Source organism: Carettochelys insculpta, chromosome 30 (genome assembly GCF_033958435.1).
Source record: "Carettochelys insculpta isolate YL-2023 chromosome 30, ASM3395843v1, whole genome shotgun sequence".
Classification (NCBI taxonomy): Eukaryota; Metazoa; Chordata; order Testudines; family Carettochelyidae; genus Carettochelys; species Carettochelys insculpta.
This window is the reverse complement of record NC_134166.1, coordinates 5640162-5658356: the sequence shown is the minus strand read 5'-3', so window position 1 is coordinate 5658356 and position 18195 is coordinate 5640162. Positions and strand designations below refer to the sequence as shown.

At 54.4% G+C, this 18195-nt stretch overlaps 1 protein-coding gene across 1 annotated transcript in view; it reads left to right on the top strand.

Annotated features, from left to right (window-relative positions):
* ITGA10 (integrin subunit alpha 10) overlaps nt 1-18195 on the top strand; it is a 60387-nt gene that overhangs the window by 22531 nt on the left and 19661 nt on the right. The window contains exons 5-14 of the mRNA XM_074981429.1: nt 2315-2429; nt 4014-4141; nt 7968-8116; nt 10162-10312; nt 11438-11603; nt 13617-13690; nt 14526-14670; nt 15656-15804; nt 16919-17062; nt 17932-18135. Of these exons, the coding sequence (XP_074837530.1) occupies nt 2315-2429; nt 4014-4141; nt 7968-8116; nt 10162-10312; nt 11438-11603; nt 13617-13690; nt 14526-14670; nt 15656-15804; nt 16919-17062; nt 17932-18135 (1425 nt within the window). The remainder of the gene's footprint in view (nt 1-2314; nt 2430-4013; nt 4142-7967; nt 8117-10161; nt 10313-11437; nt 11604-13616; nt 13691-14525; nt 14671-15655; nt 15805-16918; nt 17063-17931; nt 18136-18195) is intronic.

Here is an 18195-nt window from a genome sequence, read left to right as displayed (position 1 = left end):
GCATAGAGGAGAAATTCGAGTCGTGCCTGGGCTGCTCTCAGCTTGCCTCTGTCCTGGCCTCTTCCCCCAGCCAGTCCTGCAGCACGAGGCCCACAACCCAGCCTGGCTCTGCTATGCAGCTGGGAGGGAGGAGGAATGAATATACCCTTGTGTTGCTTTCCGCTCCCAGCGAGCTGCCGCCCTGCATTTCTGTGGTCTTGCTCTTGTTTGCACACTGAGTCAGCATCTGCTCGGAGCCAGTCAGGCTGTGCAGCTGCAGGCACCAAGGCGGCTGGGCTGGGGGGCCCAGGGACCAGCCCAACCAGTGTAAGGGATGTAGCTGGCTCCTGAGGATAAATTGGCCAGGGACCTCCCCGTGGTTAGAGGATTTAGCCTCACGACCCCCCTGCAAGGGAGAGATGTGGGCTAGCCCTGGTTCTCACACGGGAAACAGCCAACAGGAGCTGCTGGGGCGGCAGTGGTGGGTGCAGGCAGTGCATGCAGACATGCTGTCCCCCCTCCCCTCAGGGGTGCACGAGAGAGTGGGAGTGGTGTGGGGCCATGGCAGGCAGGCAGGCAGGCTGCCGGACTCCTCTGTGCCGCCCACGGGGAGCCTCCTGTGATGAGCACCTCGCGTCCCTCTGCAGCCCAATCCTCTGCCTTCCCAGGAGCCCCCTCCGGCACCGGCCTCCCTCCCTCAGCCCACACCAACCTCCCTCCCCAAGCCCACACCCCAACACTCTGCCCCTTCTGGAGCCCCCCTCCCGCACCAGCCTCCCTCCCCAAGCCCACACCCCAACACTCTGCCCCTTCTGGAGCCCCCCTCCTGCACCAACCTCCCTCCCCGAGCCTACACCCCAACACTCTGCCCCATCTGGAGCTCCCCCCCACTGCACCAGCCTCCTCCCCGAGCCCACACCCCAACACTCTGCCCCATCTGGAGCCCTCCTCCCACACCAGCCTCCCTCCCCGAGCCCACACCCCAACACTCTGCCCCTGTCTGGAGCCCCCCTCCCACACCAACCTCCGTCCCAGAAAGGAATGAGTAGAGCAGCTGGTCGAAGGTAAGAAGTCGGCTATTTTGAAGACCATTTCTACGTGTTTTAAGATGCATTGGGACCGCGGACCGGCTCGGTGTTCATTCGAAGGGTGCTTTAGCACAGCGTTCATAGCGTCGGTGTTGTACCGGTGATTCTTTTGTTTTAAATTGGGAAAAACATTCGCCCCACGAAATCTAACAGCCTCAGGCCCATGGAGGAGTTAATCTGGCCCCAGGTCCCGGGCCGGGTTGAAATCCAGAGGTCGCTGCTTTTTTGGGGCCATCAGTCTCTTGTCAGCATTTAATGTCACATATGTGCTGTAGCCTTCATCAGCCCCACTGGGCTACTCCACTGCAGCAGGACATGAGGCCTGGCTGAGGCGGGACAGAAATGGTCCGTCCCTGCCCGTGCCCCTGGGGGGTGGCACGTTGGTCTGTCCAGCTTGCGTGCAGGGGGGCAGTGACCAGCTGGGCGCCCCCCGAGGGGATCCATTCTCAGCAGCCAGCAGAGTAGTTTACAGCAGACGGGTGCCACGAACACGCCGTGGGGGGCTTTGACTGTCCGCTGCAGACAGCTGGGAGGCTGGGGGGGAAACTTGTCTAGGCCAAAGCAGCTGCAGGTGGTGTAAAGGGCCAGAGCGGGGCGGCCAGCCCGCTGCTCTCGAGCCGCATGGGGCTCTTTGAGCCATTACCCACGGCTCCTCCTCAGAGCCGTACGCCAGGCGTGCTGTCTGCATTTGGTGCCAGAGGTGCGTGGTGGCAGCTCTGGTGAGACACCAGCATCGGGTTAGAGCAGGGAGGGCCTGGGGGTGCCTGGCTCTGGGGAAGGGGAGGGGGATTGGGTTGGAGCAGAGGCTGGGGGTACCTGGCCCTGGGGGAGGGGAGGGGGATTGGGTTAGAGCGGGGGCTGGGGGTACGTGGCCCTGGGGGAGGGGGGGGATTGGGTTAGAGTGGGGGCTGGGGAAGGGCATTGAGCCACATATTATATATTTATTTTTATGTGTCTAGCTAGATATATTATATCTCTCTAGAGACAGATAGATGGATAATAATGAATATATATAATAGGTGGCTCTTTGCACTCTGTCGATGGCTCGTAGTCCCTGACTGACTGGCCGCCCCTGAGCTAGATGGAAGGCGGTGTGCCAGATGAACCTCTACCTCCTCTGGCTGGGCAAATGCCTCCTGTACAAAAGAGGAAAGGGGTGAGGAGGCGCTTTGAGCTTGCTGGACAGAACAATGGGGACACACCATCCTTCGGGGCAGGCTTAACCTGCCTCTTCCTCTCCTCGGCAGGCTTGCGCCCCTCTCTGGTCCCAGGAATGTGGCACCTCCATGTTCAGCAGAGGCATCTGCACCAGGGTGGATGGCAGCTTCCAGCCGACCGAAACCATCGCCCCCACGGCTCAGAGTAGGTGGTGAGCCGGCTGCTGTGTGTGTGCCTAGAAATGGAGCTGAGCTGGGCCAGAGAGAGTTTTGCTCCCAGGGGTTTGTGCATAACAGAGTGGGATGAAGCCAGAGGTGGGAAAAAGTACCCAAAAAGTTACTTGAGTAAAAGTACAGCTGCTGGGGGGACACTTAAGTACAAGCCATCGTTCTCCCTCTGGAAAACTACTTGAGTAAAAGTACATACATGTCATGTACAAGCGCGTGTTGATTGCGCTCAACTACCCAGAAATGACAGCAGCTGCACTTTTATTCAAGCAACTTTTCGGATACTTTTCCTGCCTCTGGATAAAACACACCTGAACCTCTCCCAGCCTCTGATTCCTGGTGCAGTGTCTGAATGGCCACTCTCCAGCTAGGAGCCCTCAGGACTTGATTGTATGTTGGGGAATCTCAAGCATGGGACCAATGCAGCCCACTGGCTTTTTCCCCCCCCCTTTTGTGTGGACTTTTGGACTCTATCACAGCAGATTGCGGGGGTGGGTGGGTGGGTGGGTGCAATGCCTGAGCATTGCAGGTGTAATCCTTCTGCCAGGCAGAGCCAGGGCTGGGCTTAGTGTCTTGGGGTTCCTTTCCATTGACACAACCAGAACTGGCTCGAGCCCCCATCCAGTAACCTGGGAAATGCACACACCACCCTGGGCACCTCTGAGAGCCAGCACTTCCCCACGCTTGAGCACAGTGTCTGAGTAGAGAAAAGAAACTTTTAATTAAAGGAGGGCAGTAAGTCGGCATTAATAGGGGGAAACGTTGAAAACTGGCAGTCCTATAGCACCTTAAAGACTAGCAGTTTTATTTCTTAGGTCAGGAGCTTTCATGGGTAAGACTGAGAGCAGGAGCAAACTGTGTTTACATAAGCACACCCAAAGTCTCTCCCCGCTCCCAGCTAGCCCTCGGGGAAACATTGATTCATTCAGGCCTTTCTTACACAAAAAAAGCCACAATGCCCAGGCTGTCTCTGGCACCAGGCTGTTCCCAGCATGCTCTGCCATTGGCATCAGAATGCACTGCATCCAGAGGCTAGGACAGCAGCTGGTCCGGTAGAGAGCCATTGAATAATGCTGTTAGTTTCTTTTCAACGCAACCTGGAGTCCGAGGGCTTTTCTTACACATTGCCATCCACTTGCCTTTGGATTCTCATATTGCAAAATTCAGCTGTCCTGCTCTTTAATTAGCACCCTTTGTTTAGGTGCTGGGGGGTAGAAATTGGATCCAAGGGGGTCAAAATCTGCCTTGCTTCTTACATCCAGTGTCCTCACAGAGTCATGGATAGTTCCTGCTCTAACCGCAAGGCTCCTGCCTCTGCCAGAGCTGGGGACAGAGCTGCAGTCCCGGCACTGACTCCTCCCCAGCACTCTGGCTCCCTCCTCACTGCTCTAACCATACACTGCACTGCCTTTGTAAACAAATCAGCTGAAATTAGCTTCCCTGTGTTGCTAATAGCAGGACACAGCCACTAGCCCCAGGTCTATACAGCAAAGCCACAGTAGCTGTGATCTTCCAGTCACCCGTCTTGGTGATCCACCTGCCCCGCATGTGTGTGTTTCAGAGTGTTCTACCTACATGGACATAGTGATTGTCCTAGATGGTTCCAACAGCATCTATCCCTGGTATGAGGTCCAGAACTTCCTCAGCAATATCCTTAGCAAGTTTTTCATCGACCCCAACCAGATCCAGGTGAGTGTGTTGTCCACATTCAGATCGGGATTCAATCCAGAGCAGCCACGTTGCACTCAGTGGAGTGACTCTGGATGAGCACTGGGAATAGCAGTCTACGCTGGGATCTGAGCAGTCAGCATAGCTGCAGCCGTGCAAGCCTCTGACATAGAGATAACAAGACTTTGCAGAACTGGATTTTTTTAAAAAATAATTTGATGGCTCATGTCGATGTTTGTTTAAAGCATCTTTTAAACTGTTTTACCAGTTAATTTTTTCATAGCTGTGGAAAATTGGGATGATTACCTATGGCGGTGGTGTCAGACCGCAATTATATTCTGCAAGAGGTTGAGATTCAACACATTAAAGCTTCGTAACCATTAGAACACAAATTGGCCAAGTCGCATCTGAGACCAGATCAAGTTAATAGGCTCAGATCAAATGTTAAGTTCTCAGGGAGCAGCTTCTATACTTGTACCAGGGAGGCAGCCGTGTTAGTCTGTATCTTCGAGAACAACAAGAAGTTCTGTGGCACCTCATAGACCAACAGCAATTTTGTTTCATGGTCTTTGCCCACGAAAGCTTCTGCTCCAAAATTTCTGTTAGTCTATAAGGTGCCACAGGACTTCTTATTGTTTTCTATACTTGGCCCACCTGAACATTTCAGTTTTGGTCGCTGGAAATAGTTTTCCGACCGCTTGTGTGGGCGCTGGGAAATCGATGTTTCTCACCGTTCACCCACAAATATCCAGTCCTTCCACACCCAGATGATCTAAATGTGCAGGGACAGACTGGGCTAAGCCACACTAGTGCATTGTGCAAAGAGTGTCTGTTCTGGGGAGCACCAGTGCAGCTGCAACTGGGTCACTCGCTGATGACCTGTTCCTTTCACTTCCTGTGAAGTGTTTGACATTGGTCACTATGGGAAGACAGGAGGCTGGGCTGCTAGGCTGCCAGTATGGCCCTTCTTATGTGCTAGGTGCTAAGGGTGCCAGACATCCTGCTATCTGTGGGACAGTTGTGAATTTCATGACAAGTCCCGTGGTGAGTTTTTTGCATAAATGCAGGACTGCAGGACTTGTCATGGAAATTCCTGGCCCCAGCTGGGGTGCCCACAGCTGGGGCTGCTGGTGAGGCTCTGCGCCCCAGATGGCTCCCAGCCATGGGAACCCCAGCTGGGGGCAGGAACAGGGGGACCCTGGCAGCCCTGTGGCTGGGGACCAGCTGGGGCACAGAGGAATCCTGGCAGCCCTGCAGCTGGGAGCAGGTTGGGGTGCAGAGCCCTGCTGTCAGCTCTAGATGCGGCACCCCTGGCTGAGGTTGCGGAGGGGGAACCCCAGCAGCCCTGCAGCAAGGAGCCGGCTGGGGTGCAGGGTGCCCCGGCTCAGCGGCAGCCTCCCAGCCATGGGGCTGCTGGGGCCCCCCACCCTGCAGCTGGGGCTGCCTGTCCCACAACCTCCCCAAAAATCTGGCAACCCGACTCGGTGCTGAGTTTTACTTTTCTCTGTGGGTGCTGCACTTCCACTCCGCCCAAGGCCCGACCGGCACTCTGCCCTGCCCCTGTGCCTCTTCTCCCACGCTCCCCACCATCCCTGCCCCCACTCCTTTCGCCCTCCAAGGCCCCCCGCCCGGCCACCAAACCCCGAGGGCCGAGCACCCACCCTTTTGTTTCTGGGGGTGTTCCAGCCCCGGAGCCCCAGAGTGTGGATGCCTCTGCTTATGTTCACTGCTGGCGGGTGTCCCCGTGCAGAGAAGACCTCACCTCCCCGGACTGGCATTACTGTGCTGCCGAGAGCATGGCAGGCCTGAACCCCGCCCCCCACTGCCCCCTCCAAGGAGGTAAAAGGAGACCAGCTTCCCAGGCCAACGCCGGCTGCCCACCCCCCTTCCCACATCCTCAGGATGAGTAAATGTGGAAACGGTGAGGCTGGCCGGCTTGCCGTTGGGAGGGCACTGACTCACCGCGGGTTGGGAGCCGGCTCAGGAGCACAGTGGTGGAGAACTGCGTCCCGACTCCCTACGAGCTCCGGCTCCCTCCCCGGGGCCCGATCCTGATGAGAGGATCAGCACCCCTATGCTGCTGCTACAGGTGCTGGCGCTCAGCTCCTCCCAGGATCGGGCCCGGTGGCTGTGCTGCGCTGCTGCCTGGGACCTGAGGATAGGCCAAACCTGGGAGCCTTCTGAACTGAGAGGCCGGGAGCAGTTGCTGGGTGGGTGCGCCCCGAGCCCCAGGGGTCGCCTATCTCTCCTTCCCCATTGCTGAGTCCAGACACACCATGCTAACAGGTCACCTCGGACTTTGCCCTGCTGTTCCCAGAATGCCCTGATTTGCCATGAGCTCAGCCTGCTCCCAGAATTCCTTGCACACAGCCCCCCTCTTCAGCATGCCCTGCCTGCCTTTGCTCGCTCTGGCCCTGCCGTCGGCGCATTCTCACAATGCCCTGCTCATTCCCACTGCTGTACTCCCAGAATGCCTTTCCTCGCGGTGGCCTGACGTTAGCCCAGTCCCATCATGCCCTGGCGCTGGTGCGGGCTGGCTTGCCCCCAGTGTGCCTTGCATTGACGCTCTGGTTGGCCTCTGGTTTATCCCTCTCCATGTGGGGAGCACACCAAGAAATCCCACCCCATGGGAAACAGGAAACTTGAGAGGCACAAAAAGAGCCTGACCTCTGAGCTTTGTTGTGTGTGTCTGAGGGGTGGGAGCACGGGGGAACGCCTGCTCTGATGGGTCAGCACATGCAAATCCTTATCCAGGGGCTTTGCTAAATGAGAGAGGATTTCCTCTGGCTGGAGGATTTGGTGTTCAGGAGAGAGACAAACAATGCGGCGTCCTGTCCGGGATACACACCCAGACGGGTCTGCAACCTCACACCTGAACTAATCAGACTCGAGACGCTTGCCTCAGTGTTCTGGGCTGTGCCGGGCAGCTTCCGTCTGGATCAGAGTTCAGTGTGACAAATCAGAACTATTCTTGTTTCTTCACAAAAAAGAGTCCGTCAAGTGGTGGCTTCCCAAGCGCGGCACGAACAAACAGAAGGCCGTTTTCTTGCTCAGACAACTCCAATAAGCTCTGTCTCACCTTCTTCTCCCACTCCTGCACCCCGCTGCTTCTCCTGGCTCCCTGTGGTCTCTCTCTCCCCCACAGCTGATGTTCTAGCCCCTGCCTTTGCAACTAAAGAAACCCTTAAGTGCACTGGTGCAATTTAGCTCTGACCTGTCCTCTGGCTTTGAGTCTTCCGTGGTAGCCTCCAGCGGCTTTCACTGCCTAAAAGGGCTCAGTTGAGCCTTCTGTTAAGCTTGAAAAAGTGCTTGGCCCTTCTTGGCTTTAATGAGGCCTGTGGTTATCTTTGGCTTTAAGGCTAGTTTAAGGTCACTTTTCAAATGACTCAAGTAATGGGTGTGCACACACACGCACAAACGCAGAGAAGTTAGATAAAACCACAAACACTTGTGCTGGAAGGCTGCACTGTATCACAACTGTATAGCTTCGAATTCAGAAAAACAGCCCTGAACAGAAGAGATAAAACAGGCTGCTCTCATATTCAGTGAAGCTTGACTCGCCTTGTTTGGCTGTAAACGGGCTCTTTTCCAATGGACTGCCTGCTGTGCTGACTGACTCTACTCCCACACTTTGCTACAAAGCCATGTAATGAACAAGCAGGAAAGCCCTCCCACCACCACCACTCTTAAAGCAATAGCCTACAATTCCAACATAGTCCTCAATACTCCTGCAAGGCAAAGATCAACTGATTAGCTTGTCTCTCAATTTCCAGACCACTGTCCTGCTCTTACTACCCCAATTGTCACACACACTGCACGGCTACAGAACTTCCCTTCTCCATTCTAGGTGGGGGTGCTGCAATACGGGGAGAAAGCTGTCCATGAATGGACCCTTCAGGATTACCAGACAGCAGAAGAAGTGGTGGAGGCGGCGAAGAACATCAGCCGGCAGGAGGGCCGGGAGACACGCACAGCGTTCGCTCTCCATAAGGCCTGGTATGGGGTGAGGGGGGAGGATGTCTCGTGGGAGTTGGGTGTGTTCTCATGGTATTTCCCCCCTCTGGCAGAACCAGAGAAGGGGGGCGGTTCTTGCAGAGAGAGGATGGCGAAGCAGCTAGTTGCTTATATAGTTCTGGGATCCCAACAGCTGTGCGCAGCTGGCACCACCAAAATGCAGCCAGCTCAGGGGTGGACAGCCACTGTTAACAACCCAGCACAACAGTGTGGGGAAGAAGTTTACCCCAGGAAGGGCCAGTTCTCACTCAAGTACCTTAGAGTAGGTCTGCACTCGTATTTTTTATCATTCATGGGTGCTTAATTCCCCTTCCCCCATGCATGATAAAGTTTTGCCACAGCGGGTGAACACATGAACCTTGTTTTGTCGGCAGGAGGGCTTAAGACGTACCCTTACAGTGGTGAAGTTTACATCTCCACTACCAAGCTTTGTGAACAAACTTGATGTCAACACCCACAAGTAGACAAAATAAAACTCACCAGAGGGTGTTCACACTCATGCCCTCTGCCAACAGGTCGTGTCCACATTGGGGGCACCCTCATCGACAGTGTGAGCAATGCATTGTGGGGATGTAGCCCCCAGTGCAGTGTTGTGGGAAGGTGGAGCTGATCCCTGGGAGTCTTGGGATTCTGTCTGAATTCTCCCACAGCCTCCTCAGCTGCCGGGAGTGACATCATGAGTAGACCTGTGAGCTCTTGATGTATTCTGGGTGATGGGCAGAACAGGAGCACTCAAATAATTTGTTCTTTGTTCTCCAAAAGGAGCAGCTCACTCAGCTGTCGGATACTTCCCTAAGCTTTGAAAGGGGAGGGGCACAGGGCAGAGCAGCAGAGATCAAACCACTGAGCAGAGCCACCAGGGAAGGGGATTGTGGGATACTGGCGGAAGCCAGTTCTGAAGACAAAACAAACAGCACTGCCTAACCCTGCTCTTTGTTGACAATAAAGGGTGGGGGGAAAAAAAAAAGTCTCTGGTAGAGGTTGAAGTCTTTTGTTGCTGAAAATGGGCTTTTTCCCTAACACAAGCCACGCTGCAGTGTGAACAATCTTGCTGTTTTGTTGCCCAAAGGCAGTTTTTGGGAAGGGCTGAGATATTATGACCACTTAGCAGGGGATGTAGAGGGACCTTTGGTTTGGTTTCCCAAGATCAGCCTATGAAAACAATGCGCTGTCTTTCCTCGCCCTCTAGAACGAAGCCACGTTCATGCCAGGTGTGCTTTGCTCAGTAATTTATCCCAGCAATCTTCTCTGGCTGGGGCTTGTGTGGGTTGTCAGGGCTGATCAGGGAAGCAGAAGGAGGAGGGAATTATACCAGCTCTCTGAGCTCAGGAGGTCCCAAAACATTATTAATGTCCAAGTAAATTCACTATGGAGCTCTACAGAAATGAAGAGGGTGGGGCTCCACTGACCAAGACGTCCCAGGGCCCCAACTGTCTCTCTCCAAGCCTGTTTATTACACCACACCCTGTCCCCTTCCTGAACGAAGCAAACGACCTGGGCCAAAGTGCAGTTTTGCTGGTGTAAGATGGGTCTGTGTTAGGGTACTTGCAGCACAGCTGGGTCAGGCTGGGGATCACATCTCCTGACTGACTGAGCCTTGCGGGCAGACATTTCCACCCTGATGGCCTGAAGGTGGGTTTGCAGGAGACCTAGGTGCCGCTAAGTGCAAGCGAAGTGTGGGGCTCATCCCAGTTCAGGCCTGGTGCAGAAGGCACTGGGCTGGGGCTCAGCGCTGCCAATCAGCTGGTGGGGGGGCACAGGTAAGTTGCTGCCATTCTCTGTGCCTCAGTTTCCCCCACTCACCTTCTGTCTGTTCTCTTTGGAGTGTAAGCTTGACAACGTCTCACTGTGGTTTTGTACAGCCCCTAGCACAATGGAGCCACCATCGCAACTGGTTCACTCACTGGAAGCCCGAATGGGTCCTGGTGGCTGATGGGGGTTAGGAACGGGAAACGTTCACAGCATGTGATCCCTGCCACAGCCAGAGCTAAACGCCCATTCTCTGTCTTCTCCCTGTGTTGTGGCAGCTCCGAGGCTTTCAGCCCAGAAAGGGGGGGTCGAGAAGGTGCCACCAGACTGATGATCGTGGTGACTGACGGCGAGTCCCATGATGGGGATGAGCTGCCAGAGGCCCTGGCTGAATGTGAGAAACGCAACATCACACGCTATGCTATCGCGGTGAGTGGGCAGTGACCAGGAAATCGATATGGTGGAGGAATGGGCTCGTGCTGTTTGAATGCTCAAGCCCAGCTGGTATGGTTCTCATGCTCTGGAATGGTGGACAGTGATGGGAAGTTTTGTCTGGAGAAATCTCCCTCCTCTCTTTGTATCAACTTCTCAACCCAGGAGCCTGGCCCATGGAGGAGAATGGGGAGATGAGGCACCTGAACTACATTTCCCATGGTGTATCATGACCGGGGTGCCCATGCTGTCTCCAGGACAAAAGCTGGTGATGCATCCTGGGAGATATAGTCCACCCAGTGACCACCAACCCACGAATGGTCTTGGCTGAACTCAGTTTTTATTTTTTATACTTTTGACAGATGATGATTGTTTTGAAGCACTTTCTTTTCAGTGTTTGTCCATTAAATGATCACAGTGGTGGGACATTGGGAGAGGTCAGACAATGTGGGAGTCAGGCAATGGTTATTTAATGACACTGAGATTGAAAACCTTTATAAAGATTAATACAAATTGTCAGAATCACATCTCTAAATATACAAAGTTAGTATCTTTGACTATAACTCCAGTACATTTGAATCTAACTCTCATAAGTTCTCAAATAGCATTTTTCTTACTTTGCCCATCTATAAATTTCAATTATCATCAATGGAAATATTTTTTCTCAGTGTGTGTGTGTGTGTGTGTGTGTGTGTATGTTGAGAGAAATTGATGTTTACCAGTATTTACAAATTAAAACACTAACTCTTCAAAAATCTACCTATAGAGGAGCATGAGAGTAGGAGGCAGGCAACTACATTTCCAGTGTTGCAGCATGGCCAAGGACTCCCATGATGCAACTGCCTCCTCAAAGAGGGTAGACTAGTGTATCATGGGAGATGTGTCCAACCAGTGATCTCAGTCTATAGAGGAAAATGGGAGCAAGAGGCAGCTGAACTACAATTCCCATGAGGCACTGTGGTGGCCTTTCCAAATTTAAATCGCCATTGGATGAGGGGGGAAACGTATTTTCCAACCAGCTCACGTTGAAGAGCTCCTGACTGACCCCTCTAGCATGTGCCACATTAGGCCATGAGTAGCCAAGCAAAGAAGATGCACTCCTCAACAGCCTTGGCTTCTCAGGTCCTAGGTCACTACATGCGCCGCCAGCAGGATCCCTACTCTTTCATCAACGAAATCAAGTACATCGCCAGCGACCCCGATGAGAAATACTTCTTCAATGTGACAGATGAGGCAGCCCTGAACGACATCGTGGATGCCTTAGGGGACAGGATCTTCAGCCTTGAAGGTAAGCGCGATGGGCCATTCAGGCAACTCTTATGGTCTGTCAAGTTCAGCCTCTGCTCGCTCCCTTCCTGACCCTTGGACGATCTATTCCAGCCTCCTGCAAATAACCCAGCCAGGAAGGCCAGGGGAGCTCAGACCAGGTCTACGCTAGACCTTAAAGTCGATTGTAGACACACGGGGTTTGCAGCCCTTATTGGTCAATGTAGGAGAGAGGCTGGTGGGCTGACTGGACCATAAATCATAGAGGCGAAGGGCAGAAGGGGCTTCCACATTATTCAGTATCACAGGCCAGGAGTGGTGGAAGTGCATTAAAAGTTGGGGGACACCAGCTCCCAAACTGTTGCCCCACCCTCATGCTGCCCATTCCCATAGCTCTTTCCCTCACACCGCCCCTTCCCCCACAGCCCCTGTCCTCTCACTGCCCCTTCCTCCAAGGCCCCTCCCCCCTCATGCACCTTCTGTTCCCCCCTCCTGCGGTTTGCCCTTGCATGGGGCAAAAAGTGATTGGTCCATGGGACCCCATCACAGGCCACCAGCATTCATCAACACAGCAACAGGCAACGGCAAACGGGCCACATGTGTGGCCCTCCTTCACCTCAGTGGGGTGCAGCAGCCCCCTGGGGTTCCGCCTGCAACCCTGTGCTCCTCCCCAGACCTGCTGCGCCGGACCCCACCCTTCCCTGCTCCTCCCGTTCCCTCCCAGCACATCACTTGATTCATGCTCTGTCCTTTTCCTCTCCCTCCCTCCCAGACCTGGAATGCCCCAAAACAGCTGAGTAAGAAGCATGTGGCTCGGGTGCCCCACTGCACAAGAGGTGTGTGCAGGAGAGAGGCAGCCAGGGGGCTGCATGCGGTCTGCAGGTTGACCACCTCTGCTCTAACACCCCCCAACCAAGCCTAGCAACCAGAACTAGAACAAAGTAGCACTTCCCTCAGAAAGCTAAACACAACTCCTGGCAGGTGGACTTGAACCTGGAACCTCTGGAGCTTAATGCACCTACAGTTTGAGCTAAGATCCCGCTGGCCATCAGCTGAGGCTGGGTGGGGGACTTGTTCTTTCTCTCTGTAAGTGGTCTAGGTGCCACGACATGTGGCAGTGACCCACGCTCCATGGGTGTGTGGGTTACACAAATGGGTGTTACAGAAAAAGGGCAGCACCCAGGTATACTCATGCCCAAGGCCCCTTGCAATGGCAGGGAGGTGGTTAAGTGAGACATCCCCTGGGATTACTACGTTCCTAGGGAATAGTTTCAACTGAGAGATAGGAGGAAGCTCTTATGAATGGGATCATTTTGTCAGGGGACTATATCCCCAAAGATGGCAGCTGAAATGTGACAAGCTGCAGCACAGAGTGGCTAAAATGCTGGTGTAACAAGGCTAAGGATGTAAGAGCACAGGACACTGAGGGCGATATGGCTGAGCTGCACAGGTTTTAAGGCAGGTGTCTCAGTGTTTGGTAGGTTAAAGCCCCAGCTCTTGGATTCATAGGATTAGCAAGAATCCCAGCATTTGTTTAAGTTCCTAGCTCTTAGGGATAAGGAAAAAAGCTTGAAAATGTAATCCCTTAAAGCTGCAAAAGACACCAAATAAAAAGATGAAAATGCACGGGCATTGTTTTTGAAATCTCAGGGGTTTTGTCAAGCTAGTCTCCAGGAATATTTTTGGGGGGCAGGATCAGATCAGTATTTTTTGGGTTACTGCCGCTGGCCATGTTGGCCTCATGGGTTCTGTCTGTTAGCAGTCAGAGATGCAGCCAACAGCATAAGAAAAACAGGTTGAGAGGCCAGAGTTACACCTCAGACATTTCTGACCTCCTGGTCTGACACCAAGAGAGGTCCTTCCCGCTCCACGGGCTCTCTGTCTCCAGTTTCCCCTACGGAGCTAAGTGGTCATTCTCCTGTTAGACGATCCATGACAAATTTGAGAATTCATAGCTGGATGTCCATGGCCACCTTCCTGCGCTGTTTCTCCAAATATAAGGCTGCTATTTTTTCTCTCTCCCCTTCCCCATCAGGGACTCATGGATACAACGAAAGCTCGTTTGAACTGGAGATGTCCCAAATTGGCTTTTCCACTCACCTGCTGGAGGTAATGCTGGTGCTGGTTGGAGTAAAGCAACCTAGCAGTGCAGGGCTAAAAGGGAGCTCGAAATCCATCTGTTTGCAATGTGAAAGATTATAATAGCCTTGACCTTCCCCAGTAGGGGTTTCTTAAACTTTCGAAAGTCCCATCAACTTCCATAGCTAACCTCTTCTAGTGCTTAACTCTCCCTGGCTTCAAACTGAGCCAATTCCTTCTTTCCTACCCTTGGGTGGATGCAGAGAACAGTTGATTGCCAGCTTCCTTAGGAGTACCTGTTCCACTCTTCAGGACTGTAATCATGTCCCTGCATCAGCCGTCTCTTCTCTAGAGTAAACTTGGCCAATTTTTTATGATAGCCTCTAGAACCTGTAAACAAAACTGGGCTCCCGTTCTGCTCGGCGCTGTCCTTGGAGGCCTTGCCATCGACGTTCCCGCTCATTTTTTCCATCCACATCTGGGCAAGGCTTGGAGGGTCATAAACATTTTAAAACAAAAACGGGTGGTCCTCAGGTTTGAGAGCCACTGATCTAAATAGACCAGACAAAGGAGAAACAGAAGCAGAGAGAGGGGAAGGGACCTGCACGAGCTCACCCAGAGAACCTGTCTCCATCTATCAGTCACTGCCTGCTGCTGTTGCTTGGTAGGGGCTTCCTAAGAAAGCGATTGCAGGAGTGGAAAGTTACTTTTATAGTCCCTGCGCTCTGGTCATCAGGATCTCCTTCCCACGGAGGAGCAGCCAGGGGGTTCCCAGGTACCTGCGAATGGGAGCGTAAATTGGGCCAATGGCCCAGGGAACAAAAATATCCCTGTTTCTCATCCTCTCTCCTCCCCATCCCACCAGGACGGGATCCTCTTTGGCACGGTGGGGGCGTACGACTGGGATGGCGCAGTCCTCAAGGAGAGCAGGCACGGCCGGGTCATCCCGCCCAGGAAAGCCTTTGAGAAGGAGTTTCCGCTGGAGCTGAAGAACCACGCCGCCTACCTAGGTGAGGTGGGGCCGCTGGCTGGAGCCCTCTTCTCCCCGGGCTGAGTGGCCCTGGGATTCCATTGCCCCGCCTCTCCATGTCACATGGCCTTGTGGGAGGAGCCAAGGCACATGGGTTGGTAATGTCTCATGGGCTGCAGGCAGTGGGGACCGACAGCCAGTGCAGGTCCCAGGGCAAGGTGTGAGGGGGGCCCAGCTGCATGCTCCTGAAGAGGTGGAGCCAAGGGCAGAAGGGGCGGGTCCTAGACAGTCAGCCCTTTGCACTGCTCAGGTGTTCTTGCAAATTCCACTTGCATCTTTTGCTCTGTAAAGAGCTTTGAGAACCTGACCCTGAGCTGGGAAAGTTTATTATTAGTACTGTGGATGCACAGGAGTCAGGGGCCCAGTGGTGGGCCAGGACCCCTGGCCCAGAGCTTTGTACCAACCAAAGGACAGTCCCTGCTGAGTCCAGCAGCCATTGTTAGCTGCCCAGCTGGCTTCTAGGATGCGAGTGGGTGAGGTACTAGCTCTGATGGGGATGTGCCACATGGTTTCCTGTCGCTGAGCTCTGTCCAAATCAGGATGGGCCAGGCAAATCGGAAGTGGGGAGGACAGACACAGGACACATGTCTCTGTGTGGTGCTGGAGGGAAAGGAGAGTGGGCTGTCTCTAGATGACTGAGTTGGGAACAGCTCTGTATTATTAGTTTCTTAATTTGCATTTTGTTGGCCTTCACAGGCCCCATGCCCCCCCCCAGTGCAAGGCGCTGTACAAACACAGATGAAAGAGACAGTCCCTGCCTCATTCTCTCTCCAGAAGGGTTGTCTGCAGACTAGCACCCCCTGGAAGCAATGTCACCCACCATTAAAACCCATTTCTCTGCATCAGACCACAAAGCTGGCTAGCTGCCGGCTCCCCTCATCCCAGGAACCCCTGGCCTGCCCCGTAGAGCAGCCCTGGTGTTCTCTGCTGTGTGAAGCTGATGGGAACCCCTCTGTCCATGACAGGATACGCGGTCTCCTCGGTCCGCCTCCGGAATGGGAAGTGTCTCTATGTGGCAGGGGCGCCGCGCTTCAAGCACAAGGGGAAAGTTATTTTGTTCGAGATGAGCAACCGTGGGCACGTGGTCATTTCCCAGGCCCTCACTGGGGAGCAGGTAAGGGCCAAGCACCTGGCGAGGGATTGGGATGTGCCATCGGCGCCCGTCTGCAGTAGGGGGTCAGCAACTTTCCAAGGCGGCCTGCCAAAATTTGACCTTTTGACCTCTATGGACAGTCCAAGTGCCGGTGATGATTTTTAAAGTCACTGATCGCCCTACTTACAACAGCTTCAATAATAAAGAAATGAAGCTGCAGAGCTTTACCGGTTAGGTGGTGGTTGGCAGCATTAGCTGGTCTCTTGTTAATCCCCAGGTGGCTTGGCTTTGAGCAAGCTCCCGGCTGCATGGGGGGCGGAGGGGCGGGGCTGATGAAAATCGGCTCATGTGCCACTCTTGGCACTCATGCTGGGGGTTGCTGAGCCCTGGTCTACAGGATCAGGGCTGAATGCGTGGGCTGTACAGATGCAAGAGATGATTTTCCCAGCCTGGGAATATTTCTGAGTTTGACATTTTCCCCCATCTCGAACTGGGAAGAAATCTTGGAAATAGCCACAAACCAGAAGAAACTGGCCATTTTCCTCCTGCCAGGGCCATCCAAATGGGTCCTTCCTGTTGCTCCCCCTTCCCCCACCTTTTTCCAGTCTAATCAGATTAAATGTCGAACTGAAAAGCAACTGGAAAGTGGCAAAAGGCCTGAGGGGTTTGGGGTGCAGGTTGTCTGGAGGCTACAGTGGGGAGAGAGGACTCCCTGGCTCACTTTCACTGCAGCAGCCGGGTGGCAAGGGCACCTCTCTCTCGTCTGCCTTGTGCAGGGCTGTGTGTGTTGGGGCTGACAGGCGACTTTGCTGTGTTAACAGGGTGCTGTATGAGAACCCTGCCCATGGTGCCATGTGTCAGTCTGAATTAAACACCCTTCCTACCCCTGTTAATGCTAGATTATCCCTGTGCCCAGCCAACCCCATCAATGCACCACACCCCCGCCACTTGCCCCGTACAGACACCTGCCACTGCCCAGAGGGGTGGCCATGGTAGTGTGTAGCTTCACACACACACACACACACACACACACACACACTAGTAGTCCAACTGAGGCCTAATCAGCGCAGAGGAGAGCGGAAGAATGACTCGCTGACTCCTGACCTCCCTCCCCGTCCTCTCCCCCACTTTGCAGATCGGTTCGTACTTCGGCAGTGAAGTGTGTTCCGTGGACGTGAATGGGGACGGAATCACAGATGTCCTGCTGATTGCTGCCCCCATGTACCTGGGAGCTCAGAGCAAAGAGACAGGTCAGGTCTATGTCTACAAAGTCGGCCAGGTAAGGTGCAGCGCGGACCCTGCCTTGCTCCCTGGGCGGGTGGGGTAGTCTCTAGGGTTGTGCCTATCAGCGCTAGCTGTCTGGTTGGCACGCGGCAGGGGTGGGAATGCCAGTTTGCAGAAGGCCAAGAGAAGTTGTCTCTCTGGTTTCTGGGGCTGGGATAGGTGCCCACTACCCGCAAACAAATGCTGTCTCTGCCAAAGACCTGCTCTGGCAGCATGAACCCCACACCCCTGAGTGTCAGCAGTGGGAAGGGAACCTGGAGCCACTTGCATTTTTAAAACAAAGGCCTGTATGTGCTGAGCTGAAAGACCAGCTCTAGTAGCTCTAGACGTGACCCTACCAGTGCTGGAAAGGGGCAGGGTGGGGCAGGACAGAGTAGGTGTGCCTTACACCTGGGTTCAGGCCCCGGCACCACAGTTGCTGCGAGCCCTGGGGCAAGCTGGGGTCGTCTCTGTGTCCCATAAGGGGCGGGGCCAAGAGCAGAAGGGGTGGGAACAAAAGAAGAGAGGCGGGGCCAACAGCAGAAGGGGAGGGGCCAAGAGCAGCCTGTTCTCAGTGGTGCCTGGACCAGGGCACAGAGCCCCACCCCAGCCACGCACAGCCAGAGCAATGCTGCTGCAGCACTTCAAAGGGACCTGGAACTCCAGCTTGCCACCACTGCCAATGCCAGGCCTGGGGGCAACTGCTCCCTTTGCCCCCCATTAGCGGGCCTGGCTGCGGGAAAGTGGCAGGCTGCTGTAGTTGCTGGGGGCAGCTGCTGGAGGCTGGCACGATCGCAGGCTCCCAATAGATGGGAGCCAAGTCTAGGCAGGCACAGAAGGAACCTGAATCTGGCTTGGAGCCCATTACAACTTCCTCCCTCCCAGCTGCTCCTAACGTTCAACGGGACCCTGCGCGCTGACAAGAAGCCTCAGGACTCCCGCTTCGGTTACTCCCTAGCTGCCGTGCCCGACCTCAACCACGACGGCTTTAACGATGTGGTGGTGGGAGCACCCCTGGAGGATGGCCACCGGGGCGCTGTATACATCTACCATGGCTTCCGGGGCACCGTCCTGCCACAGTACCAGCAGGTCAGCCACTTGGGTGAGGGGGTGAGATCAGAGGGCCCAGTGTGCCTGGCCTGGGCTGCA